Source organism: Passer montanus, unplaced genomic scaffold (genome assembly GCF_014805655.1).
Source record: "Passer montanus isolate IOZ18808 unplaced genomic scaffold, ASM1480565v1 scaffold96, whole genome shotgun sequence".
Classification (NCBI taxonomy): Eukaryota; Metazoa; Chordata; class Aves; order Passeriformes; family Passeridae; genus Passer; species Passer montanus.
Window position 1 is genome coordinate 1,410,019 of NW_024375034.1, and position 22,822 is coordinate 1,432,840.

The 22,822-nt window shown below is 39.1% G+C and overlaps 1 protein-coding gene across 4 annotated transcripts in view; it reads left to right on the forward strand.

Annotated features, from left to right (window-relative positions):
- Window positions 1–22,822, forward strand: part of CTNNA3 (catenin alpha 3) — a 407,897-nt gene that overhangs the window by 24,942 nt on the left and 360,133 nt on the right. For all 4 annotated transcript variants that reach the window (XR_005626215.1, XM_039696239.1, XM_039696238.1 and 1 more), the window contains one exon: window positions 4,989–5,108. Coding sequence is in view for 3 of the 4 variants with exons in the window: in XM_039696239.1 (XP_039552173.1) it covers window positions 4,989–5,108 (120 nt within the window). In the remaining variant the exon portion in view is untranslated. The remainder of the gene's footprint in view (window positions 1–4,988; window positions 5,109–22,822) is intronic.

Genomic DNA, 22,822 nt, shown 5'->3' on the forward strand with positions numbered 1-22,822 from the left:
TCCCTTGGGAGTGTCTGTGACTGTGTATATGTGTATATATATATATATATATATATATATATATGAATAGTATGCAAGTGATGTTCTGAAATTTCTTTCTCTAGAGTGCTAATATCGGAAGGCACATTTTAGGCTGGGAAAATAATCTTGGGAAATTATCTTCTGGCACTTCATTTATTGGTAGTATAGCAACAAGATTGGTGTAATGTAGAATGGCTTGTCTGATCAACAATTCAAGCATGCAGAGATCATTCTGATCTAGAGAAATGTATTTTATAACTCATTTGTGCTTTGAGAGGCAGAAATGAGGAAATGCATGCAAAACAAACAGTGTCTGCTTTATCATCAGGATGTGGGTCTTCAGACCTTTTTAAAATGACAGCAAAATCATCTGATATTTTCTGAATGGAAAAAGCTGTGAGCTGCTTTCTGTAAACCTCTCCAAAGGAGGCACATTGCCCATTCCATTACAGCAAAATAGGAGAAGAGCAGCTTTTTTCTCATAAGTATGTGTGTTCAGTAATTGGAATTTAAGAGGGGTTTTGAATGGCTTTTTTCCAACCACATCTCTGGGTAATTTAAATAGTACATTTAGTTATAATTTAGTCTTTTAAAGAACCAGTACCTTATCAAAACAGAAATGTATATTTTTCAATGGACAGCTTCCTTATGTCAAAATGGAAGTAAAATTTGCTTCTTGTCCTTAATTCAATTCATATTAATCCATGTGAAAATAAAGAGAAATATTTTACCAATGGAGAAAATAGTTCAGTGCTACTGTACTGCCCTGTGCAGTGAAAGATGGTAATATTGATACTCTGAAATCCAAGTACTCTTTGACTTGTGCAGCTCTAGATGAACAAAAAAGAGCCGTTTCTCCTAATTCGAGAATAACAGAGCGGCTTTTTGCAGCCCTGGCCCTAAATCTAAACCAGCTGTGTAGAAGGAAACCACATAAAGGAAGTGCAGCAGGCCCTTTGATGACATCCCCTTTATAAAGCTAGACTCCCAGGCAAGGGCCATTAAAGGTGTGTGCAGTAGCATCATGCCCAAGGTGGAGAAGCAGGATTGGCTGCCCCCATCCCTCTTCCTGTTTGTATGGAGGTTCAAAGGTGGTTGCCAGGAATATGGCTTTGTGCTCTGTGTTCAGTAATGTCACTTCCCACATTTCTGAATTATAAGCAATGAAGCACTTTGCACTGCATGTTTATAATCTCATAATTCAGTGTCCTGGCCTCCTGCTTAGCTGGTAAGACATTAATTTTCATGGCTCATATTGAAGATGAAATGTAGTAAATTTTGGCTTAAGCAGTATCAAAATTTTAGTGTGATTAGTTAGTTTAATATGATTTCATTTTGAAATGTGCAGCCACTCTGCCTCAGCCTCTTTTCTTTGATCTCATTGCCTCATTTTTGTTACATATGACAGCAGAGCAGAAGTTCCAAGGCTCCTGAATTAGGTAGAAGGATAGTGGAGAAAACTCTCAAAAATGCTACGTCAGGAGCTCATAAAGACAGCAGAGGATTCCCAGCTGTTAATCCGCTTTACCGCAGGAGAAACTTCAGTCGGAGCTCACCTCTCATCTTTGACATTGCAGTGTGTAAGATGTGAGACCATGGGACTGTCAGTCACACTTACTAATTGGATGAGCCACGGTCAGTATCTGAGAGGAGGCTGCAGGACTCTACCTTACCCTAACAGGCCCATCATGCTTCCAAGGAGGCTGTGTTATAGCACTCTTCTGGCCCATCCACATCTGTGATCCTCATCACTTTCAGAGTTCTGATGGTATTTGTTGCTTTGTGGTACCTAAAATGGGACAGTGAGAGTTGCTTCACGTAGTTGAAGCATTCAGTGTGTGTTGGTTTCCAGTCGGGTGAGCACAGAGCCTTCATTCAGCCATGTGTTGGTGGTGCCTGCTCAGGACATTGGGGCTGCTGTGTTACCCACCCTGCGTTATAGGACCAGGGTGCTGGGCTCTGGTTCTGCATTTGGTAGGTTTGGGGTTTCCTGTGAAGGGAATGCTATGATATTAATTAATATAAAGTCATGCTCTTCTCTTTAAGGTACAAAGTTGTCTATGCAGTATCTCTGCTGAGAAGTTACCTGTGGTAACTTGACAAACAGAAGCAGCTCTGATAAAATCATAGAGGTATGATTTTACCATGGAGGGAAAATGAGTCCAGGTGGCTGCTTAGTAGTGCCACGGAGAACAAACGTAGCAAAGGAATGCTACTTCTCAGCTTCCAGAAATGGTTCAAAGCACTTTGAAAATGTAACAGGCAGAAAAGAGCTTCTGTGAATCTCTTAGGGTTATTTGGTAAGAGAAAAAAAAAAAAGGAATTCTGATATTTCTTTCCACCTCTAGACAGGAGAGATGTGAGAGGTTTTTTTACCACTCACCCCAAAATGCTGGTTCACACTGAAGGAAGTATGATGCAGAAAGATCCAGATGTAGTTTTAAGTTTAATATATGTGTTGATAACCTTTGTATGTCCAAGGCACAATTTTCTGATTTCCTGCTGAGGACAGTGGAAAGAGCATATCTATGTTTCCTTAAAATTTCTTGGTTGATTTTTTTATTTACTTTTGAGTTAAATTTGTAAAAAGTGTTTCTCCCTTGCATCTAAAGACAGATGTGGATGTTCTGGCAGTTACCCATCAATTTTATTGAAGCATGTTGCCCTTGTAGTTGCACATTTGATTTGTATTTGATCATGCTCTCATGCTGCTTCTTATATCTCTTTCCAGAGAGCCAAATGTATTATTAATGTTTAGGTTGCTGCAGGACATGAAGTGAGTGATCTTGCTAGCAGAGCTTCTATTAATGAAGAATTGAAGCTGTGGGATTAAGTACATCCTTAAAAGGATGCTGATGATGTTTCTACAACTGTATTGTAGTCTAACATGTTGATGATTATCTAAAAAAAAAAAAAAGACGCCTCAAGAAAAGACTGTACCTTATGTTTATTTAGTGAGTTTGGGAATCATTGGAGACCTTTTCCCTGTATTATTCAATCCCACAACGGGGTGCAACAGCTTTGGGCTAAGTTCTGGAGAAATATGTTGTGGTTTGAAGCAGAAGGTGCACGATGAACTTGCCAGAGACATTATGAGCAGTTTCTTACACACTTGAAAAAAAGCAAGGACTATGGAGTGCTTTTGGTCACCTTAAACTGAACTCAGGTCTTGTTTGCAAATGTTGCAATTGAGTTGCTTCCAGCTAAGGGATTAGCCAGGAGTGGGAATTGATGAAAGCAAACATTGCAAATGCAAAGGCTTTCAGATCAGCTCTGGAGCAGAGACAAAATCAGAAAACAACAAATCATACAAAAATTGGAAGATAATGAAGTCAAACAGAAAAGAATAGAGAGTATTGCAGTTTTGTCTTAGCATGTGTGTTCTGTCAGCCATGTTGGTACAGAATTCAGGAACATATACTTTGGGTGAGAAAGTTATATTTTATTTTTTGGTAGCAAACAGTTTAAATGCAGCTAAAAAGTCTCCAGTTAACCTCTAGTAGTGCCTAATGAGGTAGAGTAAGATAAATTACCAATAGATGAAAACACTGCCTTAACTTGCCTTTTGGTTATGAGAGCAGTGAGACTGAAATAAAGGCTGCAGAGTGGCAAACAAGACGTGCTAACTTGTGTGATGGTTCCAGGCAAGTTGTTGTAAATTGTCAGTGGAAATCCACTGCAGCTGCTTTTTATCCCCAAGGAGAAGTATCTGGGGGCTGTTCAGCATCAGGTACAGCTTGGGCTTGAGCTGAGTCTCCTGCTCAGGAATGAGGGGCTCTGGAGCACTCCACATCCATGATCAGTGTGGACTCTCAGTTATGTCTCAACTTCTTAAAGAGGAACAGAAGATGAGTGGAGGTTTTCTTTTTATTTTTCTTTTCACTTCTGCTCCTGTGGTTCATTATTCCAATTCAGTGGCTGTAGTTTAAGCAAAAGTACAGAGAAATGTGGGCTGTAGTTACTGTAGAAGTGGTTGGTTTTCCAGAACTGACTGGAAAGCAGTCCCTTGCCTCATTCCCTGGGCACTGGTACCATGGGTGAGCTTCACCTACAGGCCCTGGAACTGCAGTAGGCTCAGTCAATATTTTGGAAGGATTTACAAGTGTAGTTCTTCCTGCTTATTTCAGTGTGAATATATGTTTATAGACTTGCTTCTGGTGGTAATCACAATGATAACAAAACATTACTGAGCTACCTGCAGCTTTGCAGCCATCACATGCTCATGAGGTGAAGAAGGATATTTACAGCAAGTCAGAGGAGAAGGCTCATGATTTCCTGAAGGTAGCAAGGAAGCTGGACCTCCAGTTCTCCTCTGACACAAGTCTTAACCTTTCTGTTACAGTTCCTACAGCTGGGCTGGTGTTATGCATCTCTGAAAAATACCAGTCCTATTTTTAATAATAGTGTATGCATGAAAGAAGTTTTAAATTTAAAAGTAAGGTCTGTAGTGAAGCATAATTGGAGTTGTTACAGTTTTCATGCAGAATGTGGGCACATTGCCCAAGGTGATTATCTACTCTTAAATTACTCTTAAGTAAATTAGCTTGATGAGAAGCACCCTGTGATTTCTAAGTTCTGCTGTTACGCTTGATAGAATGAGTTCATGGCCTGTGTAAAGTCGCATATGCTTTTCTTAGTTGAAAAGAAAGTATTTAAATCTGTGTGCATTTATTACTTCCTGGAACTTGGCATAGAAGAAGCACTCACCTTTAGAGATTGATTGCTTGTGTTTAGTCTAACCTTTGAAGTTAGAGGACTTCATTGAATTGATGAGGGCATACATACAATGCTTTGAATTCTGTGATTGGTGTCAAAACAAAACTGTAGGAATATGTGGAAGGTTAGAGGTGACAAAGCTCAATAGCCTTAGTGTTGAGTAGAAAATAATTGTAATACAGATTGAAACACAGCAACTGTATGAATGATAATCTTTTGTTGGCTTTTTTTTTTTTAATTTTCCCTCACAGTTTCAAAGAACATTTGAATCTTTGAAAAGTGTATCCAGTAAATCTGATCTACAGAAAACCTACCAAAAGTTTCAAAAAGATCTGGAAAATCTTGATTACTTGGCATACAAACGTCAGCAGGTAAGATCATGGAAGATTGTAAGAAGACAATGCTGGGCATAAACACGGTGGGTGGTAACACTGTGGTGTTTGATGGAGTTACTGTGCTGTCAGTTGGGCTTTGTGCTTTGTGCACTCTCAGGTAAGGCAGCAGGGGGGCAAGTTTACTTGATGCATATGATGCTGGACTGCTGGGTTTTGGTTTTTCAGCACAGAGAAGCACAGGCAAAACAAGTAAGTGAAACTTAGTAGACATTGTTGCATTAATAGGTAATTTTCTAAATGGAAGTGTATAGAAGTACTATTTGCAATCTTTTACTTGAAAAATTAACCAAATTCACCGAAGTTAATGGAATCCAACACTTTCTGTGTGTGCAAACCACTAATTTTTTCTTCTTTAGAAATGAATTTGTGAGGTTGGTATGCATCAAACTTTGAACTGCTCATGGTGTTTGACTTGTGTTTGCAAGATCAAAGTTAAATTGAATTGTTAACACGTGTTTAATGTTGGATGTTCTGACACTTATACATAGTTGATGTGAAAATATCAGCTCTCTTTATGGGTATTCATTCATTTTCTTCTCTTGATGATAAAATAAGGCTTTACCTCTTCCACAGCATGAGGATAAAAGCTGTAACTTTTTTATGTGGGGATCATTGTGGTTTGTTTTCCTGAATTCTGTCACTTGGTGTCAGTGTTGCCAAACAGTTCATGTGCTTGGGGCAGATCACTTGCAGCTATTTATATCAGGTAATTGATTAGATTACCTGTGTCTTAGTTAAATTGCATTGTTTATCTGAACAGTAGTTACCTGGTTATGGTGAGGAGTGTTTTACCTGCTTGTTGATACTGAGATTTTCATTTCAGTAGAACTTGCTGGAGAACCTGCAGTGAGGGATTTGAAACGTGCACGTATGTGTGTGTTTAGTGTAGAAGATGCTTTGAATTTTGTCCTGCTTTAAAAAGAAAGTAATCTTTTTGTGAAAAGATTGAGAATTGGTTGGATTACTCTGCAAAAATCACTGACCTGCTTTGGGACTGAAGCTGTTGTGAATTTGGGACATGTTTATGGAGTGTTTAATTGATACTACATTTAATTGATAACACATTTAATTGATTACAACTTATATACACTTGTATGAGGTTAAGGGTATATTCATAGTCCCTCTGGCAAAATGCTGAGTAACTGCATCTGTTTGGAGACAATGTTTGTATATGGTCTGAGTGTGAATATATTGGTGGTAAAATAAGGAGTTTATATGCTGAAAGCAATCAATGTTGCTTTTGAAAGAAATACAGTTATCTGCTTCTGTACCTTTTTTTCAGCCATGAAGTGCAATGTAGCAATGTACTTCTTCAGTGGGAAAGTTTACAGGACAGATGGGAAATCAAAGCTGGGCTTTTTAAAGGGTGTTCAAAATGTCCCACATTGACTCTGATTAATAAATATACACCAAACTTCTATAAGTGGCAGCACTATACAAGTGGAAAACTTGTTTGGGGTGATGGTTGGGCAGCACCCACTAGAGAAATTCCTTTGGGTTGAGAATATCTGTTTATAGCCAGGCTGCCATTTTGAAATGTGCCAGGAGATGCCTACATCTGAGAAATGTAGATTTTCTTTCTTGTCCAGGAGATAGACTAGAAATTCCTTTGAATTAAAACAAGCTTTTAATTTCCTTGATACTTTCTCATCTCTGAAATTTGGAAAAAAAAAAAAAAAAGAATAGCTACATGCTACAATGAGTACTAAAACTTATTCTCTTGGTCTATGACTTCGTAGAATGTTTCCAGTAAAGGCCAAGTAAAGTTTACATTGGTTTGTATCAATCTAAATATTATCACCTTTGCAATATGAATGTTTTCAGGGGAAGTGAGAGGACAAAGTATTAAAGCACTTGGGGATAAGATGGGTCTTAGTGATAGATCCCAGCTCTGCTCTTGGGTTGCTGTGGTAGGAGCACACTTCCTTTTGTCTTATGTGGGTCTTTGTTGCTATTGAAGGGAAGTTGTCCATATAGCTTTCAGCTGAAATGGCACTGGTTTAAGGCTGTTTATTATAATTCTCTTACTGTAAGGTTCATTTAAGGAGAGTTGGGCAATAGCTGCAATAAAAATGGACTTACAGTGAAGTTCAGTGGTATTTAGCACCTGTCAAACTGAAAAATTGCCACCGTTGCTGCTGTTCTTAGTGCTAACAGTGCCTTTAGGATGCCTGTAGCAGTGCTGGCTGTGATCCAAAGACATTCAGTTTTTGACTAGAAGCCTCCATCAGTGTGTCATCTTATAGTTGACAACAGGACTTTAGTATGTGTGCACACAAAAGCAGTATCCTGTTGTAAAGTATTCTGATTTAAGGTTTGCTTGTTTGATGTTAATTGTATGCCCTCAAGGAAACTGTTTCTAAAGGACTGAAACTATGAGAAATAATTTTGGTTAATCCATTTAAAAAATAATTTTAGGATTTCTTTCTGATGTTTGTTATGTTTAGAAATGTTTTAAAAAGTTGTGTTGGAAACTGAAGGAGATAAGGGAGGTATCAAAGATATTTATGGGGCACACAGTAATTTACTTCACTTATGGGAAATAGTGATTCCAGAAGATGCAGCAGAGCCATTCCCTATTCTGTTTCACAGTCACTTATTATCAGTACTGCAGCTGCCTTCATGATTGTACAGGTCAAATTTGCATTTTGAAAGTTTTAATTTTGAATGAAGAGTTGCTTCTTCAGTCAAATGGTACTTCTTTTTGTTAAAACGGATTAAATGCACTTTTATTCTTCAGCTTTGATTGTTCACTTTGGTGGGAGAGAATCAGAAGAGTGAAAGTGAGAAGTTGTGGGTTGATACAGTAATTTTAACAGATAAAGCAAAAGCCCTGCACACAAGGAAGGCAGAGCAAGGAACTGATTCCCCACTTCCCATGGCTGGGCAGGTGTTCATCCATCCCCAGGAGAGCAGGACCCCATCACATGTGACAGTGACTGGGGAGGACAAACTCCATCACCCTGAATGTCCTCCTTCCTTCTTCTCCCCCCCAGCTCTGAGTGCTGAGCATGGCCCCACGTGGGCTGGGATATCCCTTGGATCCCTTGGGCTCAGCTGTGCTGGCTCTGTCCCCTCCCAGCCCCTCACTGGTGGGGTCGGGTGAGGGCCAGAGGAGGCCCTGGCTCTGTGTGAGCTCTGCTCAGCAATGCCCAGAGCATCCCTGTGCTACCAGCACTGCTTCCAGCACAAATCCAAAGCACAGCTACTGTGGAAAAAGCCTTAACTCTACCCCAGCAAAAACCAGCACAGTATGAGATTTGTTCACTGAAGGGCTCCACTCCAGCAGCTGGAGACAAGTTTTTGAAAGAAATTATCACTTATCAACTGGCAGGTTTATTTTGTGGCAAACCCCTTAAAAGTATGCTGGAAATTGGAGGGAGTTCAGGATGAATTATTTGTTGTCAAGAAAACAGGCATGATGATAGAAAGCTGCATGACTGAGCTCCTTGAGTTACCTGGAAAAGGTTATGGCTCAGAAATGTCAGGAACAGAGGTACTTAACTTAATCTTTATTCTAGTACATGGAAATGTGAGAAGAGCCAATGGATGGAAATCAGACAAGTTCAAACCAGAAAACAAATGAACATTTTTGACCATTAACTACTGAGAGGACTTAGTTAAGAGGTGCAGTACATTAATCACTGCTTGTAGCCTTTCTGTCCATTATTCATGCCTTTTGAAAAGATGTGCAATAACTGAGATGCAAATTGAAGGGCAGGAATTATGGATCTTTCTGTAGCTTGTGTTATTGTGTGAATTTGAATGGGAATTCACTTTTTTTCCCCCTCCAGACTTAAGAATGACAGTACATTTGGTTGGTTGTTAGAGGGTAAAGGCACAATTATGTCTTCTGAATTGCCATCCTGGATTAACAAATGGGTGAATGTGTTCACTTTTGTATTTACCACTTTACCACTGTCTAATCTTTTAGATTTTAGGGTTGGATGTGTTGAGATCTTTTTTTAGGAATTTTTAAAGAGCCTTGTGCTTTACTCCAGACTAATTTTAAGGACATACAGGCATTTGATTGCCATTAGAATTCTGAAAATGCCTTCTTTTGTTTTCTCTTTTAATATGTAGTCACACAGTATTGATTATAAAATGAGACTATAGATTATATTTCCAGTATTGTAGCTGCTTATCTCCCCTTGACGTAGGAACATCTGTCATGTTGTTGTGTAATTGAAATAGTTGATTTATGCATTCATTTAAAAAAAAACCCAACAAACAACAAATTAGTCTCGGTAGCTAAGATAGTGAAAAATTATGACAATTCTGTTCTCAGCCACCTGACTTGTTTTAGTAATTCCATGATTATAGCTCTGTCATTTGCTCCTTGCTTCTGTCTGTCCTGTGTATCTCTGTGGCTTGCTTAATGGGTGAAGGGGTTTTCCTTTTCCCTGCTCACCTGAAAGTGCTCATACTCCCTGTGCTTACAATTTTTTATATGTATTCAGAGTTGTAGGAGGAAGACTTTCATATCAACATTTTCCCAGCCTGTGCCGTAGTTTTAGCAGCTCCCTTGTTCGGCTGGATTTGTGTCTGTCAGTTCCAGCCTGAATGATTTTAATTTGTATCTCCATGTGTGCAATTTTTCTCTCTTTGCATGGATGCTAAACCTCTGAGGAAAAAACTCATGCTTCCCTCATCTTTCCAAAGCTCAGGCTGTTGCTGTTTCTATGAAACTGAATTAGTTTTGGCTGTGCCCAAGATGTCTTCAGTTTGGATAAAAGATTCCAGTCTAGTCTTGTCTCTGATAAATGTAGCTGAAATGTCTTGGGAGCCAAGGATGGATGATGCTTTATGTTCAACCAAGAAATCACCAAGTAATTTAAAAACAAACAAACAGTACAAAATTGAGTGTTACATGGGAAGGAATGAGAATTTTTAGCTAGAAATTAAATTACAGAGGCAACTAAGTAATGTTAAAAGGGCATGACTTAAAAAGCTGTAGAGAATCTTGAGTGCATTCCATGGGGGACTTGGATACACCTCTGATTTTGCTCATGAACATTTGCTATAGTACCATGTATGTCTCCTATATGAAATTTGATGTGTTGGGTGGTTTATCTCAGTGGGAGGTAGTGGCTAAGATTAGAACTCTATTCTTTCAGTAGACTGGAAACCAATTTATTTTTTCCTCCTGATGAAATAGAATGATACTTCAGGTGATATGATTATGCTAATGTGGGATAAAACCAGAATTTGGGGGTTGTAAATGGGGTCAGAGTCTAAGGAGAATGGTTCTTAATGAGGCAGTGATAACTGATTTTATGACAATTGCAGTGTTCTGTCAGGCAGCAATGTCTCAAGGGAAAAAACAAAACTGCAGTTTTATATAGCAGGAGGGAGGTGAGCTTTTTCACTTTCCTGTGAAGTGTTGCCTATTTGGTTGTTTCAAATCATACATTGTGGAGCCGACTGTTCCTGCCTACATGTGATGACTTGTGCTCATCCTTAATGTATCCCGTCTGGGAGAAGCACACCTGTTTTTGAACATTACTGTGAGTTCAGATTCTGCCCTGCAGTGCACTAATGGTTCCTTGTCCTCCCTCCCGCTCAGGAAATATTTTTCCTCTTTTCCTTTTCCTTTCTCCTTGTCCTTCCCCTTCCCACTTTCTCTTTCCTTTTCTTCTTATCCAAGTTATGCTCCATAGTGAGGCAACCAAAACAGACCCCTGTAGAAAATGATTTAATTAATTTCCCTAGTTGCTGAGAATCATTGGTAAGTGTTCTGAAATCTCCATTGATTCCAGAGAAATTTAATCCATTTTTCCCATTTTTGTAAAAGTCCTGTGAAGGATGTCAGAATCTAGTCATATTATGAGATACTTGCTACTTACTAATCCTATGACCACAAACCCAGTCTAATCTGGCAAGACTTGATCTGGACAAAACTGTGGTGGCTGTTACTCATTCCTGGATTTATTTCTAGATGAATAAAATCGTGTCTTTCATTATTTGCTGTGATTGTTTTTCCTTGGGAATGTCAGTGTAGCTGACTGAGCTGATTGCTTGGTTTGTGTCCTTGCCAAAGGACAGGGCAGGTTTGTTTCCTTTCAGTGTCCCGTTGTCATGCAGATCTCCATTCTCTCACGCTGGATGTTGGGAGCAGGGAGTGTTCAGCAGCAGCATTGCCATGGCTCCTGAGTTCTCTGTCATCACCAGCTGGTTCATTCAGCCCACTCCATATGGAACACGTGGCTCTTTATTTGGCAGGTTTTTGTCATGCCTCTCCGAGAGGCATGACAAATGCAGTGGCTTTCAGAATTTCACATAGTTCCTCCTCCTTCGTTACAATCGAATCTTATAAATATTATGAAACATAACACTTCCATAGTTGTGCATGGAAGCAATATTGATGTTTGAGGTCTAAGTGCTGACTTCCTCTCTCTGGAAATAATTAAGGAACGTTAGTTTCAAAGACTCTGCTGAGTTCTTTGTCCCTCTCCTAGATCTATGGCTTTGTATGTTTTTATGGGTTGAAATCATCACCTAGTAAAGTGATATATGCTTCTTAGCCATAATTGAAAGAGAATTTTCTGGGAAGTAACGTATCTGCATATTCTACAGAAAAAGCAAGATTTAGAGAGGCTGCTTCCTTTGTTGAACACTATAAAAATGATGTATGCGCTATTTTGATTTGACATTCTTTTCTTTCCTTTTTTTAAAATTAAATGGCCTGGAGCAGTAGGGAGTGGTGACTATAAAAAGAAATTCTTTACTGAGTCATAAACGAAAAAAGAGAACTGGGAGATAAGTATATAAATGTCTTGTAAATGTTTTCAGATTTGCTTTCTCACAGCTATCTTGTGTGACCTTCAGCAAGCCTCTTAGTACCAGGTCTACTGGAAGATATCACTAAATGTCTCCATCCAAGAGTTAAAGATTTATAGGTGTGTAAGGACTTGCCAGTAAGGTTCTGTGGATATTTGAAGTTCTTTTTTTTTCAGACTATAACAGATTTATGTCAGACTAGGTAAAAAGTTCAGTCTGAGGACAACTGACATTTTTACAGGCTCAGTGACAGTATGTACCATATAGTCTGAGCTACTGTTTTTGTTTGTGGTGAGAGGTTTGTGGTTTTGTTTGGGGACTGGGTTATTTTTTTGTGCTTTTTTTCTTAGTATGAGAAAAAGTGCTATTTAGATGCTGAAAGGATGCAAGTTAGAAGGGCAATAACAGTTTGGAGTGCAGAGCTCTGATTACTAAAGAGTGTCTAATGAGTGATGTTATGTCCTGGTGAAAATGACAGTAATAGTAGTTTGTGAAAGAGTTATCTGAGGGGAATGTTATATTGTATTGATCCCAGCCTGACAGACATACACCAGCTTCTCACAGAAAAATAAATTCTCATATAAAATGTTTCTCTGCCTTGGCGCTTCATAAAAATCAGATCAGATGAAATGCAAAGCCTTGCAAAACAACTGTGAATGGAAATGGTTTGAGCTGTGAATGGAAAATGGTTTGAGAACATAATGCTTGGGAATGGTGGACAAATCCTGCAGGAGCACTGCTCCTCATGTGTTTGCTTCAGGAACTCGTAGCAGGCCACAGCCAAAGCAGACCCTGCCAGAGCAGTTGGGTCTCGCTGTCTTTATCTGAAGGCTCAGCTTGTGCAGTTACTGTGGCCATAGTACTTGGCCATTCCTCAGTGCTTTAGTAGATAGAACATCACAGGAAATAAAAAACCTGAATTTTATGCAGGGTGTAGGGTTTTTTCCCTCATGTGGTAGCAAGTTAGAAGGTAGAGGTGGGGGTCTCTGTCTCCCGTGAAACACAAGTTCTGTAACAAGTTAGAATTATGTAGCAGGGGAGCTTCTTAGCTTTTCCCTGGCTCACAACCTTGTTTTGAGGGAAGAACTTGTTAGCACTGTTTATGAGGGTTCTGACCCTTGGAAATCATTCAGCCTTTGGATTCCAGCTGTTCTGGGTAATCTGGAACAATGCTACATGCAGCTGAAAACCTAAAGAGAGAAATCACTGATGCATACCCTGAAAAATGATTTATTAGTCTTCTCTCAAGTCCAAGTCACTATTCCTACTTTGTCCATGTGACCTTGTCAAGTTGGCCACTTGGTCCTTCTTTTTATATTGTCTCTCCTGTACACATCCCTGCCCCTTGTCCTGCACGTTCTGCATCAAGTTGCATTCTGTAGTTGGCATTTGCATAATTCCATGTGCAGTTTCCCTCTAAAACTCACTGTAGTAATTTAGCACTTAAATTTCTTACCCAGTTGCTCTGCATCACTTTTTGCTTACTTTGTCTCCTTCTTCCTCCAAGCCTTTGTCATCTGTCATCCACATCTCATTTCTGTTGGTGCATTCTAAAGGTATTGACTCATTCATTTTGCTCACAGAAAGGTGCCTATCACAACAGATTCAAACAAACACACCAGTCCCACCCCCAGAGATGCTGTCTCCTGTTTTGCTGTGTGTCCCTGCACAAACAGCACCGTGCTGTCTGGGAGCTGCTTATGCAGGGCCTGGAGCATCACCAGGAAGAGCTGGAGCACTGCATGTTTGGACAGTCACAGGGATATTGTGCATGCAGGAAGGAGGGCAGAGGATGGGTCATGACAGAGGGCACTGCCCCAACCTAATTTTTGCATTCCTGACCGTGACTTCCTCCTTTCCATCCCTCTGGAATTTCAGGTTGTTGTCACAACCCAGCCAAAATGCATCTGATTGTCAGTGATATATAGGCCTGTCATCACTGGCTCTTTTTCTCATCAGGGTTTGGGAGAGCAGGCAGACCTTGACCGTGCTTGAGGGGCCTCATCAGGCTCTAATATTTTCCTTTATTTGCTATCTAGCTTTCTTAGAACATGAGTCTGTATTGCAAGTTCTTCATGGTTTGAGAGTGCTGCAGCTGGTTACTTTTCAGCTATCAGTGGCTATTACTCAGCTGATCTATCTTGAAGTTTGCCTTTGTGTGATTTAGTAAAGTTGGGCCTTTATAGATGGTCATTATGGTACAAAACTTTCTTTGTGGGTAAGATTCTGACACTTGTAACAGTGCTTTTATAGCTCATAACAATAAATTCTGCTGGCAGTGGGACAGTGAAAGCTTTCCTATGTCCAAAATAAATTTGTTTATTTCCTTGAGTAAGTACATTTGGTTTTTTTCTGCATTAATTTAACCATGGATCTGACTTTGTAAGAACAAGAGATAGTATGTAATAAAATCTTGCTTCAGTTAAGATTTATATATGAAACAACAATTACATTAATTTTAGCTGTAACTTTGTTGGTTAGCACTGGAGGAAGGATGATCCTTTTTGATTTGTGGGAGAGAGAAGTACACACTATACCACAGGACAATTTTATGTAGTTTATTTTAGCTAGATCACAAACAGTTGCAAAAAAAAAAGTGCATTTATCAGCTTATGTTATCTGCAGTAATGAAATTCAGCTCTGGATTCACTAAGGTGGAAAAGGTTAAGAGAGCACACAGTCAAAGAGTGCAGTTATTTATCTTTTCAGGTGAAGAGAACTGGAGGCTGCAATCTCCTAGTGATGATTCCCTCTCTTGTTTCTGGGAGCTGGGAAGGAGGTGTCTGAGCACTTCCTGCAGAAGATGTGTCTGAAGTGCAGAGTCTTTTTGATTATCTTAAGAAAATGCTGCAGCATTTAGTTTCTTCTGCTGAGTTAGTAGAGGTCAATGAATTATTTCAGGGTCTGAAAAGATTATGCAGCCTTTCGTGAAAGTTTCTTACTGGTTATTAATTCATAGACAAATAACAGATGTGCCTGGTGTCCGGGTAAAACTCCTGGCAAAAGTGACATTTTCACTAAAAGCCAGCATTCTTAGAGGAGTACTTTGTGTGTCAAGGATATGATCCTAAATGGAGAGCTAAATTCCCTGTAATTAAAATTTGATTGCCAACCAAAATCTTGGAGATGCTGATGATATTTTATTGCTAAATTAATAGAGAGGATTAGAGAGAACAGGTACCCAGACAGTACAAGGAGGACTATTACTCCTCTATTTCCTGCACCCCCCATTTTACCGGTAGGTTATATTTTTTAAACACAAGTGAAATGACAGCCAAGTGTCCTTCTCCACTTGAGCCTTTCCCCTATGAAGTCACTGGGAGTGTCTGTGGGAGAAGTGAGCTGCTTTTCATCAGGGAAGGGTGGGTGTATTCCCTGCTGTGGTGTGAAGAGAGTTGAACCTGGGTGGTCAGGGAAGGGAGGTAGTGAGAACAATAATTGAAGGCATGCTAAAGAGCTCTTGATCCTGGCCCTGGCCACCTTCTTGACTTAGTGAAAATGAAATGGGAAGGTTTGTATTTGCTTTGGAAAATGGTTCATTAGAATTGCAAAGAGCTAGCTGAGAAGCTGTTAAGAATCTTGAAAAGGTTAGAACAAATGAAGATGAATTTAAAGATGTGTGTGTACCTGTGCCTGCATGCTACATGAGTCTTGCCTCAGTAGTAAGGATAGTCTAGAAAGGCAACGTGTTCTCATCCTATGTGTCTGAATAGTTTAGGGGAGAAATGACAGATGCTTCTGACATAGTTACAAAATTAAAGCATTTATCAAGGGAGGGAGAAAAAACAATTCTGAAAATAAAATATAGACAATAATAATGTTAAAAAAAAAAGATGTGAACAATACTGGAGTCCTCCAAAGGAGATGCAGAAGAGAAGTATTTTAATATAATTCAGTGTAACTTGAATAAATTCTCTCTATATCCTTCATTCCTGCCTTTAGTAGCTCATTTCATCACTGCTTTCAGTAGTGTCAGTAAAACAGCTCTTAAAGTCTTTGTCAGTAGAGATAAGCCTTAACCCAATTTACAGGACTCTTGCAAGGGTGTTACTAGGAATGAGATTCTAACAAATGTTGTTAGAGGCGGCACTTGGAGCATTTCTGCAGGGAGCTGTCACCTGGTGCCCCTCCCTCTGAGCCACCATCCCCACCGAGCTGTGCAGTGTGTGGTCCTGGGTGCCCCTGTGGGAGCTGCAGGGTTACTGCTCACACACCTGCTCCTCCAGCCTGGATCCCTGACTGCCCACGTTCTGCAGCAGCAAACCCTCTAAAACCCCAAGCCTGACCCCAGTGCATTCATCACCACTCTTGGAGGCAGCTGGGATTGGCCTGCTCCTGTTCACATGGGAGGGGTCATGGAATCACAGAAGGCTTTGGGCTGGAAGGGACCTGTAAAGGCCATCTAGTCCAACTCCCCTGCAGTGAGCAGGGACATCTTCAGCTACATCAGCTTGCTCAGAGCCCCAGCCAGCCTTACCATGAATGTTTCCAGGCATTGCCATCTGCTGCCTCTCTGGGCAACCTGTGCTGGTGTTTCACTCTCTGTACAAAATTTCATCCTTTTATATACTCTTAAATTTACCCCCTTTTAGTTTAAAACCATGACCCATTGTCTTATTGCAACATGCCCTGCTAAAATGTTGGTTTTGCTTGTTGGGCCTTTAGGAGGTGTCCATCCTTCAAGGATGCTTTTATCCATTTAGTCTGATCCACATAGATATAGGTTATTCTTTTTTTTCCTTTATGGATATTGCATTGTGCATGTGTCCTATGAAACTGAAGTGCTCTGCCAAGATCTTGTTATTTGCAGGCTTTTCTGATGCAGATTTGACAGCGGTAGGAAATACATATGCAAACACGACTGTGTGCTCTCAGAAAGCTGCCTCAGGGCTGGAACTGACCCGTGTTCTGTGTAGTCGGGTATAAAAACACTTAAGGCACATCTCACACCATTTAATAAAACAAAAACAGAATCAAAACAAAAAACCCAAACCACAAAAATTACACAACAAAATACCCCTCTTCTGGTGGGTGTAGGTGAATTGAGGTTAGCTGTAAATTAATCAAGGCTTCAGGTTGTTGCAGCATGTTTGCTGTTCTGGTAGTTAGATTACAATGATGGACACAGGGAGCAAAGTGGAAAGTGCTCTTAATCAAACAATGCAGTTTGACATAGAGTTTCCTTTGAGATTGATAATGTGAGTTCTGTAGGGGCAGTGCTAGCGCTAGCACTGATGGGAATTGTTCTGTAAAATTCTCTGGCATATACAAAATTTATTTAGTTAGAAAATCAAAGTTAAAAGCTGAAGCATGTTCATCACTTAAATAATAAAATGCATAGTTGCCTCTTAGCAAGATGTACTTAATTGTAATACTTAGACCTCTTTTTTGGAAAGAAGTAATGCTAATAAAATGTAACTAGTTAAATTTTATAAAAGTTTTAAATTAGACTTTTTACCATGCACATAAATTTTACTGTGTTTGTGCGTACTGTAAGAATGGTTTATGGACCTTCATATAAAGACTTTATACCCTTGCATAATAATTTTGCTGCAATACTATTTCATATGTCACAAAAATGTCACAGTGATTTATTTATGACTATCAGTTCCTCTGCTTTCTCTTTGTAATTAGAGAATTACAGAATAATTTTGTTGGGAAGAGACCTCATGAGGGTCCTGGTACAGCCTCCTGCTCAGCTTGGATCAGCTCAGGGGTCAGATGAGGTTACTCAGAGCTTTATCCAGGCATGCCTGGAAATTTTCGGAGGATCAGACTGTTTAGCCCCTCTGGGCAACCTGCTCCCCTGTTGGGGTGTCCTTCCAGGGAAAAAGATTTTGCTTTTATCTAACCTGTAGCTTTCTTTTACATTTTGTGCCTGTTGTGCCTCATTCTGCTACCATGCAGTTCTGTGCAGGCCTTGACTCTGTCTTAAAGCACCTCTCTCCTGTGCAAGATACTTCTAAATAAAGTACAGTGCATAGGCTTTATAAATTCTGTTCTCTATATGTGTTTATGGTTCAGGGCTTGTTAAAGGCCTGTTTTTTTCTATTTTTTATTGTTTTTTCTATTTATTTATTGGGGTTTTTTAATTTTTTTTTCCTATTTGTTGTTTACTTTTTATTGTTTTTTCTATTTATATATTGTTTCATAAACCTGTTTTGTCTATTTTTTTACACCTGAAGAAATTTTCTCCTGCAGCCCTGTAACACTGTTTTCTTTTTGTAATGTGCAGCAGTGGCAGACCAAATGACTTAAAATTCAGTAGTTTGGTAGAATCACTTGTCAGTCCAGCATGTTTTGAGTGGAAAGGCTTTTATCCTTTTTCACAATTGTTTTGGAATTGTCTTGGAAGATGAATTATTTTCCAGTGTGTCTAATCCATAGGTTCTTTGAATATAGAGTAAATTAGTATAGTTTGAAAGAACTGTAGAACTCACAGCTATGTAGTTGTAGAACTATTCACACTGCACTAATAAATACCTTATGGAGTAGTCATAAGACAGAATTTCTGCCACCTCCACTACTGAGTTTCTGTAGATGGTGGGTATAGACTTGGAGAAGATTTTAATTGACAGGGTTTTACCTGTGTGCTGGAATTCATTCAGACATTGATTCCATGTGGCACAGTGGAAAAATTATTTTTGTAGTAGAAAACGTAAAACTATATTTTCATATCATGTCCATTCAGTGCAATGCTCCAGTCATGACAGGAGCAGACACATGCAGCTGCTGCTCTGTAATGGAAGAATGAACAGCAGTAATTCTCTGCTACACAGAATCATTCATTGTTCTTATTTTAGTACAATTTCTAAAGAAGAAACCAGAAATTTTGGTGTGTTTATGAACAGGATTTTAGGACAGTTCTAGTAGTCATTGCACCTGTTTCCTGTAAGCTTTGTACTCCATGAACTGGGCAATGGCTTAGTGAAATGATGTTGCTGAGTGCATTTTTACAATTGCTTCTTTTTGTGAGAGGTGAGTGCTTTATGATATACCCATGCTGCTAATTCTGCATTTCAAGACACAGACAGTGCAAAGAAATGTGTACATTTTCTGTTTTGTCTTATGCTGCCTGTCGTACATTACCTATTAGGTTTGTTTTTGTGGTATTGAATAATTCTGATCCCATAGAAAGGTGTCTTTAAATGCAGGCTATTAAAAAAGGATATGTAATTACGTAAGTGGACCAAGTTAAAACTTCTAATCTAAGGATTCCAGTCTAGCACTGGTTTGCTTCTATGAGCAGAGGGCTCATTCTTTGAATCAGGCAGCCTGGGGAAGTAATCCCCTACCTTTGTCAGTCTTCCTTATGGTGAAATTGTCATTTGCTTCTCGTGTCTGATTCTGTTGATGTGAATATTGGTGATGCTGAGGTGGAACTGTGTGAGTGGTACTAGGGCCTGCTCTGCTGGTATGTGCTGTGTGTAAGCACCACTTGTTTCCAGAGGGCCTCAGGAGGCTGCTGGACCAAGCTGGGGTGGTTTAGCAAACTTTCTGGGCTATTTCATTTTAGCAGCCTCAGTTTGGGGTCGTAATGGTGCTGAAGTGTAAAGGTTGGAAGTACAACAGGGAATAGTAAACCTGGTTACATTTCCTGCAGAGCCTGGTCTTTGAAAGCTCATTGGATGATATATTGGGTGTCACTGTTCAAAACCAGCACACACATCCCCTCCCCAACCCTACAAAAGCATTATATTATGTTAACTTATTGTCAAATACTGTGCATAGTCATGATTAGATTTAATGATACTGCATAAATGCTAAGCATATACTGTTCCTTTAATTTTTCATGTATTTGCCTTGTGGCACACAATATTTTAACTGTTTGCCTGTAGGGCTTTTTCCTTAAGATTAGGGTCTTTCTTCCCTGTAAATGGTTAGACAATACTTCATTTTCATTTCATTTTCATAGCAAACCCCTAAGCCACATGTCAGCTTTATTGACGATAGAATGATGTTACAGACACATTTCTATCTGGAAAAAAACTAATTTTTTTGTCTGGAATAATTTGAATAGGATAAACTTGGTTCAAATGACCTTTTTATGACTTGTTTTTTTTGCAATACTGGTAAAACTCAACAGAATTTACTGTAACTATTTAGCATGTTACAAATTCTTGTAATCATATTTTAATGGTTAATATGTTCTTGGGAACCCAAGAACATGGACTGTGCTGTTGTAAGAAATTCAGAAAGGAATTAGAAGATACAAGCAGAATAAATCTTAGATGGTAAGTGTTCCTTATTTTCAGATTATGTCCTCTGCTTCTGGGAAATAAGTTTTTTCAGTGGCCCCTAATTGCATTAAACAGTATTAATAAACAAAACCCCAGTGTTTAAAGGGGATGAAGTGGAGAAGTTTTTCAGGTACTATAAAATCTGCCATTGAAAAAAAAGGCGGTTTGCTGGGCTTAACAATTTTTCACCATTTGACTCTACAAAGATTTTATTAAGGAGTTATAGGAGAAATCAAAATGTGAAGAAGCAGTACATTTTGAAGATAAAATATGAGCAGATGCTCTGGGCAATAGGGGAGCTGCATAAGGCAGGTGTAAAGAGCAGCAGGAGGTTTACACAAGTCAACATTCATCTTCATTCTAAGAAATTCAGTGATGGAAACTGGAAGAACTACACTGTTGGAACAGGGCAGTCACACTAGCACTGAGTTACAGTGCACCGGGGAAGGCTGGTGTAGTAGTGAATTGTGGGGCTTTTATAAAGTTGAATATTAGTGGGGATAAAAATGATTTAGACTTATTTATGACAGATGTAAGATCACCACCTTAGAAGTATGAACTGTTACTTCCATTCCTCTCTGTCTGTGAAGCCTATGGGCTGTGTATGGTTTGCTAATTTAAGCATTACTCACACAAGGTCCTGTGTTAATACACCTCAGCATCATGGAACAGCTGACCTCCAAACTGGGTACTTGAAGCACGAGGTTGTTTTCATGTCCCTGTCCAGATTTGTTGGTGTTGAGTTGGACTTTGATGGTCCTTGTGGGTCCCTTCCAACATGGGACATTCTGTGATTCCATGACAACAAGCACAAACCAAACTGGTGTAAGTACATTATGTACTGATATTGTAAATTATTTAACCATTCTTAACAGTTTTTACTATTGGACTGAAGTCCATTACTTTACTGCAGAAAACCCTTGTGAAAGAACAGGCTTTGTGCTTTTAAAGAGTTGGCTTGTGCTTTTGGGCACAAATATTTCCTTAGGGTCATATTCCATGACTATGTTAATTCACCCTTAGTGAGAGAGTAAAAAGACGACATTCTTATGATTCTGTAACCTAAGCCAAAAGGCCATATGGCTTTGGTTCTGCAGTTTTTTAGTGGATAAATATCCTGTTGAGTCAAATGAGACTTCTGTGTACAGAGACTTAAAGCATCAGTCTTCATGGCCATAATCCAATAAAGCTGTTTAAAAGTGTAAGTAAATTCACATGGAGTGGTGCAGGAGGTCTCTAGAAGGTTATTAATTGTTTTTACTTTGAAAATACTTGGAAAATAATTTTGTTTTTAAAAGTGTATTTCCATTGAAAGTAGCTTGCACAACATTATTTAAATTTTGTTAACAGTTTGAGAAAATTTTTAGAAAAGGGAAAAAAAAAGACAGGGGAGGAGGAGGGAAGAGTTTTGACCAGGTAGAGTTGCTGCATTTTGATGCTGGTTGTCAAGGTAATGTTAATCAAGTTTGAAAGTTCTGTTGGGCACAGTTCAGTCACTTACTGAACAAGACCACAGTCAGCTGTTCAAAACAATATTCCTTCCTAAGTCCTTCCTGACATCCACAGGGGTGCTGTGAACTTAAATGCTCTTGATTTTTTTAATTTTATGCACTGGAAGCAGATATGGACTTATTTGAGCTTATGGATTCTCTGGGTCACTTAATGATCTGTCTTGACACATCTGCTTTGAAACAAAGGGGAGCAGAAAGAATGGAGGTTGTGGTACTTGAATACATGACAAATAATAAAATCAGAGTAATAAAAAGTTAATGCTAACAACCATGTTGACTGATCAAAAAGGTAATTAGTCTGTAAGATGAAAACAAGTCTTAACTAAGCAGCAACAATTTGTGGAAGTTAGGTTCACAAAAGAGCTTGAGATTCTAGATCTGTTTTATTAGAACACAAAGCATTTGGGACCTTCATTTTCAACAGTGTTTTTGTTTAAAGCATCCCAATTCTTTATGTAAAGAGCAACAGTAAAGGAAAACAGTAAAATTTAAGAATTATTTCTAGGAGGTAGGACAAGAAGAGATTTTTGAAATGCATTGCATAATGGTATTTCTTCTTCCATGATACTTCTGGCAAGGAGTAGTGACACAGATGATATTCTTGCATCTTCTGCCTTGTATGTGCTGTGCTCAAAACATTTTCTTCCCCTGTTAATGTCCAGCAAGTGACAAATAACAGAAGAATCTGCCTCTTATCCCCACGTACCTGTCACTTGACAGTTGAACCCTGCTGCAAAGTCCTTCCAGTGACCCTGTCTCAAAAGACCCATCAAAGTATCTCAGTTATACGGTCCTAAAGAACTCCTGTAAGATTAGTAAGTTCAGTAGGAAATTGCTACTGTCAGTACACATGCATGCACAGAGTGACAATTGAGGAAATTCTTTCTATTATAATCTTCCACTATAGGAAACAGGGAATTATTGTGCACTTCTGTATTCAATCAGACAAATAAAACCCTGGCTTGACACTTGGTTAGATAGAGTAAAAGAGGTTACAACAGCTGTCAGATTTGCTAAACTTGCTTCTAACAATGAAAGGATGTAAGGTTGCAGGTGATAGAAATGCAGTGATACTGTTAGCATTTTTTATTGTTAATGCAAATTATTGTAGCACTAGTTCATAGTCTGTTGTGCTTGTAGGTTTTGTGCATGGTTTTTG